General features: G+C 42.9%; 1 protein-coding gene across 1 annotated transcript; it reads right to left on the reverse strand.

Annotated features, from left to right (window-relative positions):
- Window positions 839-6,050, reverse strand: LOC8081642 (cinnamoyl-CoA reductase 1). The gene is made up of 6 exons (XM_002453684.2): window positions 5,780-6,050; window positions 4,890-5,059; window positions 4,047-4,235; window positions 2,323-2,485; window positions 1,609-1,795; window positions 839-1,260 (listed from the first exon to the last, which is right to left on the reverse strand). Exons 1-6 carry the CDS (start codon window positions 5,913-5,915, stop codon window positions 1,101-1,103), a joined length of 1,005 nt encoding a protein of 334 aa, XP_002453729.1. The 5' UTR covers window positions 5,916-6,050; the 3' UTR covers window positions 839-1,100.

Raw genomic sequence — 11,164 nt, forward strand, 5'->3', positions numbered from 1 at the left:
TTGAAACTTCCACATAATTGAGTTGAAACTCCTGTACCGTCAGCCTGACTACCACTCCAACTCTTGAACTTCCAATTCGATACAATATATATTGTCCATAATTGCATATTATAAAGTTTATTAATTTATTAAATCTAAATGGGTCTAGCCCATAATAAATCCAACATATCGTAGAATCACTTGTGAGGAGAGTTTGATCTCAAGTCGTTCCCTCACGAAAGGTGGGTAAGGTACTCTGAATGTTAAAATGTACCTCTTGTATTTGGCAAAATTTCATCCTTCAAGAACTCCAACAAGAGTGGTTCAGGTTCGAATGGAAGTTACATTTCAGAGAGCAAAGCGATATTTATTGCTACATTTGTATTGGCCGTTCTCTAATACAGCCGCTAGTAGAAATGGATATATTTCTAGTTTTTGCTGGCGGATACCTATTTTGACTTAAGCGAGTAGAAATAGGTAAATTGTTACTTCCACCTATTTTTTAGCACTAATTGAGTAGTAATTTTTAAGAAAGGAATATTATTTTTCTCTAATAATAAATCAGTATCAGCGACAGCTAAATTTTAGTGAAACAAATAGGCTAGGCTAAACTAACCGCCAATGGAAATTGATTTGTGCAAAATGATCACTTACGGTTGTAGTCAGTGGGCCCACAAACCCATCTACAGGTTTGCGCTTTACTGACGCCTGTATTTTTTGTGTGGCCGGTGAAAAGACAGGAAGCATTGTTAGTAAAAAAAAGATTCTGTAATAGAGTGTACCACATTTCTCAGCTGCCAATCTCAATCGAATTTCATTAAAGTTTTACGGGTATTAAATATGCTATTATAACACCATATTTATAAAGAGAGATGACTATTTCTAAAATATAGATGCGTTGAAAGCTGGGACATAAAATCCCTATCGAGACTAGCCATATATATCACGTTTTCCCAAGCCGACCAAAACATAACATATCCGAAAAAAAAGCTACAACGTGGCGACGTGCCACAGTTTATTTTAGGTAACCTTACAGATCAAAGCTACTAGCAACTTGTGAATGGCGAAGTCTGATGCATGTCTCTAATGCAGTATCAGGTACTAATAGTAATACTTCTGTTTCACAGGTTGCTCGAGTCAAAACTAACAAATCCCTTCTCTTTCAAGCTTTCGATAGTCTCCTTGACGCTCGTCTCCACTGGAATTAACTCAATGCCTATGCTTCTTATCTTCTCCTTTGATACTTGGTAGGTTGGGACAAATGGCTTGTCATCTGCACACCTGCCGAGAAGAACATACTCTTAGTTTCTTATTCGTTCTTTGAACTAATAGGTTTAAGTAATATTTTATTCATTGTGAGACAAACACTGATTGAGTATGTTCTTTACATCAACCCGTGACACAGCTGACAAAGTGGAAATGCTTTTATCATTTCACGATGCTCTGAAGTCATAGGAAAACACTTATCCTAAATAAAGATATTTAACGAAGTAAAAACACAGGAAAGTGGCTTTTTCCAAACAAACCATATATAATGCATTGCATTTCTGAATAACAGGCATCACATTTGATAATGATTGAAATAATATATGAACTTACTTGTCTGTTTATTCTAAAAAATGAACTTACTTGTCTGGAAGACGAATGGTAGGATACATCTTGCGGATGATTTTGACTAGTTCTGAGTAGTGAACAACTCTTTCCACCATGCAATACCTTCCATTTGCCGAGGGAATCTCATATGCAAGGATATGGGCCAGGGCAACATCTTTGACATTAACCCATCCAAAGCTTGAATTGGGATATGTAGATGATCCTGCAATAGCATGAAAATGATGAACTTTCAAAATATAAAATGAAAATTATGTGACCTTCAATTTGTTGCCCAGATGAATTGAGAGCAAAACAATGTAAAGACATTAGGGAAGGTGCCATGAGCAAAGTAGTCGTTGTAAGCAAAGTCACATAACAGTTATCATAGAGCTGTTGATCTAAGGAGTAACATATTAAAAGCCGACATAGCAGTTTTCATATGTACACATTCACATAGCTTCAGAGAATGATCTTACATTTTATTTGATCTGTGGCTTGAGGACACATCATTATTAACAGAATGAGAGACTTGACAGTAAATTTTCCAAAGTATCTCCAAGGTTTGCAGCAAAAGGCACAAAATCTGTGAAGTAGAATACACAACTTGTACTAAGCACAAGCGTCCTGCGTCCCTACTGTCCTTACAGGTATTTGAACAAATAACAAACCCAAAACGAATGTGGTTGCTATAATTTCTATTTCTACTCTACAAACAGGTAAGCTTAAAAGGTAATTGGACAAGCATCTTACCATTGATTAACTTCAGGATTGCTTCAGCACTGGTATTTAGTGTAGGCTGGAGCAGGGGACCAATAACCATTGCTGGGTTTATAGTAACAATTTCAAATCCATTATCCCTTGAAAACTTCCAAGCAGCCTGCTCTGCGAGTGTCTTGGACAAAACATACCATTGCTGCCAAAGAATGTAGACTTAGAAAATAAACTAATAATGATAAAACAAATAACAAGATAGTTTGAGACATTGATATAAGACAACGAAATCAAACTTTGCTGAATGTTCAGTAATCAATAGCCAATCAGACTTACAAATGTTGGATGGACTGTTTCTTAAGGTTGCACTACTAGTCAGGACTGGATTTGAATATATATTCAAATTACGCAATAATTATGTAATGCTAATGACAAATGAGAAGAGTAACATTAATTAAGTAGGATCAGTAGTGAAGCACTTCAGCAGTTGCAAGAAATTGTGATTGGTTGTTTACATTAGTCTTATCCTGTATTAGGCCTCAAGTAGCACAACCCAAGACAGCAAAATATTATGCAGTGTGTTGTTATTTGGTTGTTCAACACACGCAAGCTGCGTTTAGTAATGTTATGTTTGGTTTCTTACTATTGAGTTGCATGCACCGACCAGTTCAACCCAAAAGCTTAAGCTGATGGGGAGAGGTGGGCAATTCACTTATATTCCAACACTCCCCCTCACGTGGAGGCTCCCTCAGGCCTCAGACGTGGAATAGGAGCGAGCAGCAATTATTTTATTTAATTGCGCTAACCAGGATTCGAACTCGAGACCTCTGGCTTTGATACCATATTGAGTTGCATGCACCGACCAGTTCAACCCAAAAGCTTAAGCTGATGGGGAGAGGTGGGCAATTCACTTATATTCCAACACTTACATTGTATTACATGTAATCAACCCACTTCTATGTTCTAGTAGAGGTAAGGGAGGCGAGGAGATTCTTTTTTTGTCGACCCCATTGGGTAAATAAGACCAAATTTGGTGTACTAGCTATTGCAGGCATAGGTCTCTTTTTTTAAGCTCAGCCTTAGGCCTCTTTGGACACTATGCGGGCAACCTAACACTAGTAAGCTGCACTGCACAAGTCTGGATACATGCTAATGCCTAATGCTGGCAACCAAACACAAACTATTTAGTCTCTACACAATCTGGTGAGGCTACCGCATAATATGACCACTTCATTGAACTACTTAAAATCAAACGAGATTGAAATACAAATAGAACAAGATATTTCAACGAATTTTAATCTAACTCAAATGGTTCATGCATCATGCACTTTGTTGGTTTCAAAGTGAATAATATGCTGAAACTAAGAAAAATAACAACCATAAATCAATGAAGCCATCAGCCCTTTATCATATGAAACAAAATGATGCAATTACTGGTCACCGGACGATTACATCTCTGCTAAAACCTACAAAATGCCCAAGGGCTACATAACCAGAATAATCAATACAATACCATTTAAAGCAATTATTTTGAATGAACAAGGTAAACATATTCTAAAGAAAAAGGTATGTTAATATGAAAGAAAACAAGGGCATCGAAGCATGCAGATTTCAGATAACTGGACATATAAATGGACCAAAATTAGCAAAACGTACCATAATAGTTGCTACTCAACCATATGTGCTGAACAACCAAAATACTACCAATAATACAAAAGCTATATGAGGAAATAATTATTTATGGTAGAAAGGAGGAATAATACCTGAGTCTTTTCACAAATTTGTGGATCAGTAAACCATGTCTCGTCAACTGTGACCTCAGGAGTCCTTGGCTTCTCGTTGTAGGAAACAGCAGCCATAGAGGATGTTATAACCACTTTTGTAATAGAAGCTTTCTTGCATGAACCAAGAACATTGAGTGTTCCCTTAACTGCTGGGTCAAGTAACTCAGCCTGAACAGAGATACAGATAAAACAATGAAACATATAACTCCTTACATAACCAGTAAAATTTGTAATTTCTCAGATAGTTAAAAGTAATACATGGGTCCAACTCCAACAAGGTGAAATCAGTAGATAGGTAGATGTTGGCACATGTCAATTGTTGTTGTAAAAACATTATGTCTGTTACAAAATTTGTAAATCCTGATTTGTAATTTAATAATCCTCTGTTTAGAATCCTTGTGACTTCACTTAAATTGTTATTTTGGATTTTTATTTACAGCCAAAAAAAATAGTAGGGCTTATACGAACATAATATAGCATAAACAAGTTGGTCTAGGTATTGCCATGATGGTCATGGACTAATCACTAAGAGGAATATTGGGATTAAAAAGCGACCCTATCTGATAAGGAATGCTAAGAAAAGTGCACACTGAAGTACAATGCCCCAACATATCAGCCAAGGGAATGGCTCAATGCAAAACCCTGAAGATCATGTTATTTACTAGGTGCAAAATAACAATAATAAACTGATGGGAAGTACAGAAGCTCAGCACACATGAATACTCTATGCCTTCAAGACACAATGCATCTTAAAGCTGAAAAAATTGTAAATGTCTGATAAATCTAGCAGCAGACAGCATCTCTTGTTTCCATTAAACAAACCTTAGGATCCTTGACATTGTGATAAAAGGGAGAGGCAGTATGGAATACGGTGTCACATCCATGAACTGCAGCGTCAAAAGAGCCCTCTTCTAGCAGGCTAGCTTTAAATAAGTGCAGCCTATCCTTGGCTCCATCCAGAGCAGTCAGGTGCAATGTTTTCTTTGGGTCAGCTGAAAAGGGAAGATCACAGCAATGGCCGTATGTCAAACGTAATATTGCTAAAGAATTATGGTGGCGTACGTGAAATTAAGAACAAAGAGCACGAAAATAGTAAAAATAAAAGAAAAAAATATATAAGAGTTCAGTAGAAGTGCAAACGCAACATATAGAACTGCAGGTCCCATAAAATTCGTCGTTTATAGGTAGCCACTTGGAAGGGAAGTAGGAAATACACATGAAACTACAGAGAGTGAACATGAGGTTGGACACTTGAGCGGTTGAGCCACATGTTTTAGCCAATGTTCATGGCATTCCTTTGTTCCTGAGGGTTACTCCGTACATAGGACACAAAATTCCTCTGCTGTTCCTGTTTTTCCCCCCAAAAGAGGGGCTTATTCTCGCCCTTGTGGAATTTGGTGTGGTGATATCGTATGGGGATACAAAATGCACCATAATAAACTGACCAACCAAGTTGATCGGTAGCAGCATTTTCCAGTCTACAGATGCAATCAAGATTTCGGGGTGCCTCCGTCGAGTGGATCCAGAAGCAACCACCATCCCGAATTTACCAAGGTAGAATATCCGGTCCCTGCCAACCAGTCATTCTGATTTCCCAGTCTAACCTAACCAATCTCACAAAACACCACAGGAATTCCGCTAGCTACCACAAGGAAGGAATCAGCGGGAAAGGGAAGAAGAGATGGGGAGGAGGGGCCGGGATGCGCACGCACCGGTGTCCCGCACGGTGGCGCGGACGGTGTAGCCGCGGTCGAGGAGCAGCCTGACGATCCAGGACGCGATGTACCCTGATGCGCCGGTGACGCACACCACCTTCCCCGCCCCCGTCATCGCCGCCGCAGAGCTCATCGCCGTCGCCTTGTGTTGTTTTTGTTGCGTTGCGCCTGAGCCTGACCCTGCTTTCGCTGGAGTGGTGGTCCCTGCAGTTTTGAGTTGTGAGGCAGCCGCCGCGCTGTGAGGGAGGGGGAAACAGAGATGCGGATGAGGGGATTTTAAAAGCATCCGTAGCCGTGGGAAAATAGTAGTTTGGGCATCATCAGTTACGTCACTGTAGGTTTGGTAAATTTTAAGGGCATCAGCGGTTACGTCACCCAGTCACTGTAGGTTAAACACGTGGACTAGCATACCGGAAACTTGTATAGTTCGATGAAAAATTTTGTGTTTATGTTATTTGATAATTATTGTTCAATTATAAACTAATTAGGTTTAAAAAAATTCATCTCACAAATTACACTGTGTAATTAGTTTTTTATCTATATTTAATGCTCTATATATATGCTGCAAGATACGATAAGATCTAATTTGGGCTGACAAAGATCAGCAGGTTTATAAAATATATAATCTGTCATCTTAAAGTGATTAATTTTCTGTTACATGACATTTTCTTCAGTGACAAGTGGGCTTATAATGCACGGGCGGCAGCAATGCTCGAGTCCGATTTTGGCATTTTAGCTTGACTCTTCCGTTCCTGTCGCATCCACCTCTCTCCGTTTGATTTGATTTGAAACACGTGAGGATTCCTCTTGTGGTAAACTGAATAGGAATCAACAAATCGAGAATCATCAAGCTGCAAATGGTGCGGGTCGGGGCGACCCTTTTGCTGACCCGCCGCCCCGTGGCCATCGTTAGCAGGGTCAGGGTCGATCCGCACCTCTCTTTCTCCTGTAACCCGTGGGTGAACCGCCCCTTATTCAAACATCCAAAAGCTGTCGAAGCTACTGTCCTGCGGAACCACTGATCAGTACATGCCGTTATAGCTCTATCATGAGTCCACGATGTTGTCACTGAAGAGCTAAAAGTTGCCAGCATCGAGCGCGAGCTTCGGCACGGATGCCATGGCGCGATGACGCCGATGAAGACGACAATGATAACAATGTTGGCGAGGTACACAGGCGAGCACCTAGGCGTCGCGAGCGCCATGTTGTACAAGACAGGGAGGACGAAGTCAAGCAGGATGAATACCACGGTGTCCACCACGCCGATGATGTCGCTGAAGAATGGCAGCGCCGCAGCCACAAGCGCGCACGCCGCGACGTACGCCGTGTGCAGCATGAACCGGGGCGCCATGTTTCGGCGCGAGAACCGGCACCGCACAGCGTCCGTCGAGCTCTTCTCCATGATCTCGTACGCGGTACGCATACAACAACACAACAGCGAGGAGCCAGAAGAGGGCGAGGACGAGCAATCACATGGTTGCCAACCGCTAAGGACAGATCCGCGTCTAGCATCAGGTTGATCTGCAGCACATTGTAGGTTGGACGTTGGTGCAGCAGCGTCACCATATCGTGTCCATGAGGTCTGCAGCGAAGTCCCCGACTGTGTGGTCATTGCAATCATTAGCAAATGGCAGCGAGGTTCGGTTCGGGTCGACCCAGGGTCGATGGCGTCGTGACCCTAGCGTAACCTTTTTCGTTTAGGGTCGATACGCTTCGATCCTTTGCAAATTTTTCGGAGCGGAGAGTGTTCGCTGCAGGTTCGATCCGCACCCCTTGCAGGTCTAGAGAATCATAGGAATAGGAATTTATAGACCAAACTATAAATCAAAAGAGGGGTAGAGATTCCAATCCCAAATGAAGAAAAAAGAAGTCCCGTGGAGTGGATGATGACTGATGATGCGCCAGCCGCCAGCATCTGCTCGCCTAAAGAAGGAACCTTCGAAAGCTACCGCGAACACGACTGGTAGAGACAGACGGACAGTCGGAGCACGCACCTCTCACTCTCACACTCTACAGTAGCGAAGTAGCGACTCAACCGATGGCCGGCTTGGGCCTTGTTTAGTTCATCCTGAAAACTAAAAAGTTTTCAAGATTCCCCGTCACATTGAATCTTGTGGCACATGCATGAAACATTAAATATAGACGAAAACAAAAACTAATTACACAGTTTAGCTGGAAATCACGAGACGAATCTTTTAATCCTAGTTAGTCCATGATTGGATAATATTTGTCACAAACAAACAAAAGTGCTACAGTTCCGAAAAGTTTTCACTTTTCGGAACTAAACAAGGCCTTGGTGCCGCCACTCACCGCGGTTGCGATCCGCCGTGCCACATTGCCGCCACCCTACGCGAGTGCTGACGCCTGCGCGCTGGCCGCTGGATGCGGCCGTGCAACAGGGACGTGGTGGTCCTGCACTCGTGCTCGGCCTCACCGGCGGAGTCACATTGGGTGAATCTGGATCCGGCGGCCCCTCTTAATATTTTTTCCTCACAATAAATCAGCGAATAATATTTTCAATTATAACTTTTCAAACATGTCAGCAGACTCAATTTCAAAAAACAAACTTGTCAGGTACCATAAACCAGGACACCCAAACTGATGTCATAAACAACCTAGATCTTCTTTTCAAAACAAAACAATACAAAGACCGGGGCCCAATCACCCAGCCTTGAAAAGGAAGACAGCTAGGCCACCCAAAAAAACATCTCCAAACTGGGCCTTAAAACAATACCAAAACTATTCCGCCTCAGACCAAGGTAGGCCTCGAGCGATAGGGAAACAGTTCCCGTCTTGCCCAAGGCCAAGCCTCAGACAGTTTCCGTCTCGCTCGAGCCCAGGCTCACGCGCCCTCTCCCCGATAAGGGTACTCCAGGCTTCTTCCATACGTCAAACAACTGTCATACAATAGATGGTATGCGGGACATGTCCTCAAACTTGTGTCACGCCTTACAGAGTAAGGCATGACACGTACTGTGCTACCAACTCCCATCACTGCAGCACCTGCCCCCTATTACTGTACGTACGAGCGAGTAAAGCGAAATGGGAGTGTCAAATCCTAATCACGAACCCGTTAGAACTCCTAGACACAGATTATGGGAAGAGACCTTAGAGGATAACCTAGATGAGGAACAGGGGTCGACATAGCAAGAACAGAAATAAGCGTCTTGTCTACAGCAACAGCACGGCTCGACACAAAACAACAGGAGCATCCATACCTCAACCACGATCAACTATAGCATCAGGAATGGAACACCTTACCCTCCGTGCAACACCATACTCCGACCCACACCTCGTGTCCCCTCACTCCCCTTGAAACTATAAAAGGGGAGGGAGGACCTCATTCAAAAGAGAGATCCACATAGCCCCACACACACGGTAACAACACAATCACACTACGAACACAAGCTAAGTCTCATACACCACACCCCAAGCCGAGACCTGGGATGCACTCCCTTTCTCGCATCTCTCTTATAACCCCTACTACGAGCCCAGGTGCAGGATAATACAAGACTACGCTTCACACTAGACGTAGGGCACACTCGGCCTGAACTAGTATAAACCCCGTATATCTCTTCCTGCATCACCATTTGAATTAAGGACATGCAGATATATATTACTCGTTAGTGTCTAGACCACAAATCCAGACACCGACAAGATTGCAGTCTATAGGCATACTACTCATTAAGTGCCGGAGTGGGTCGATCTGTTCAGGTATGGGAATGGACCGAATTTTCAAATAACAGACTACAGTACGTCCTAACCTCAGATCGCTGGGAGTGTGATCAGGTATGGGAATGGAACCCCTGACCCTCCTTTGCTGCTAATAGAGCAAGGTGTTCGAGATTAGTTGCGCTCCACTCTGCGCTATGAAGGATTCTTTAACCGTCAACTCGGGAGTGTCTCCAAAAGCCCCTTCATGGCCGTTGATCTTAGTGACGGACGGTGCGTGAACAGTGTGCAATGCTAGTGTTAGAGTATGTAAGGGACCTATTGGATCTGGACTAGTGCCATAGCCCATTAGTGTTACGGTTAATTAGAGATAAGGGTCGTTTGCTAAGGGGTCAAGTAAGCCTTGCCTATAAGTCAAGTATAAACCTCTCTATATAAGAAGAGGAGATGCATCAATCTAATCAAACAAGAATTAAGAAGAAAAACCCTTCCCTCTTGCCTGGCCCTCATGCCTGGCCGTGGGCAAGGCCCCCGGCCGGCCTCCTTTCGCCCTCGCAGCCCTAGCCGCTGCCACAACATCCGACGTGAACAGTACCCACCAATATTGTAGCTCCGCAAGTACTGTAGCACGCTAGCAGCCGCTGTTTCCCCATCTCACCCCTCTCAATCCTAGTTGCCACATAACAGTTGGTTCTGGGACGAGTCCTACGTGACGAAGGCCGCCGCCAAGCTAGCCGCTGCTAAATTTTGCAATGGTGGCCTGCCATAGTTCACCGGGCTCTTAGGGTAACCATTGTAATTTTTATGGATATTAATTGTACTATCACCTAAGCATTTTGGTGATGTGGCAAAGTAGTTATTTGAGAGAGAAAACAAAAATCATAAAAATCAGGTCTAAGTTAGAAACTATATCAACACGAGAACCAAGACATAAAGAATTGTGATTGATGCAGAATGAAGAGAGAATACATATGATTGGATAAAAATATTCTATAGTAACTATCCATTAAGATTATGGTATACAGTGTCTATGGAAATTAATAGTAATAGAAATTAGATGTAGTTTTTATTTTAGCACTGCCCTTAACTTTAACAAGTTGGTGCACAAAAAATGACACATGTTTTGGTTTCATCTTGCATAAATGCCCTGTGGCCCGTAGTAATAAGTTTGGTGGGGACTTTTCGGTAAAAAAAAGTTGGTGGGGATTTCCGGTCTGTGTGCTCACTTTCTTCAAAAGAATTAAGGTAAGGGTATGACTAATTTTTTCACTCATGGGTAAGTAAATGGGACAAAAATATTACCCAACAGGTAAAGCAGGTAAGGGTATGGGACTGCATTGCCCATACCCTTTTACCCATGGGTAAATTAAACCCAACCCAACTCTATGAATCATGGGTCAAAATTACCACCACATAGCCCAATTCTACTAAAAGTGTATATAACGCAACCCTAGGTTTTTTCACCTCCCCATGGGTCAAAATTACCACCATGCTTCCTCCCTCCCCTCTTGCCTCCCCTCTTGCGGCGCCGCATCTCACGCGGAGACCGTGACCGCGAGTTGCCGTGACTCCGGACGCTGCTTCCCCCATTCCTCGCGTCACATTCCTCCTTCCTCCACTAGCGATCCACCACTCCATCAGCCACTCCACCGCACCTAGTCCCCTCCACTGCTCGACACTATTAGGGCCTGGATTAGGATTCTTCGGCCA

The sequence above is a fragment of the Sorghum bicolor genome, chromosome 4, assembly GCF_000003195.3.
Source record: "Sorghum bicolor cultivar BTx623 chromosome 4, Sorghum_bicolor_NCBIv3, whole genome shotgun sequence".
Lineage (NCBI taxonomy): Eukaryota > Viridiplantae > Streptophyta > Magnoliopsida > Poales > Poaceae > Sorghum > Sorghum bicolor.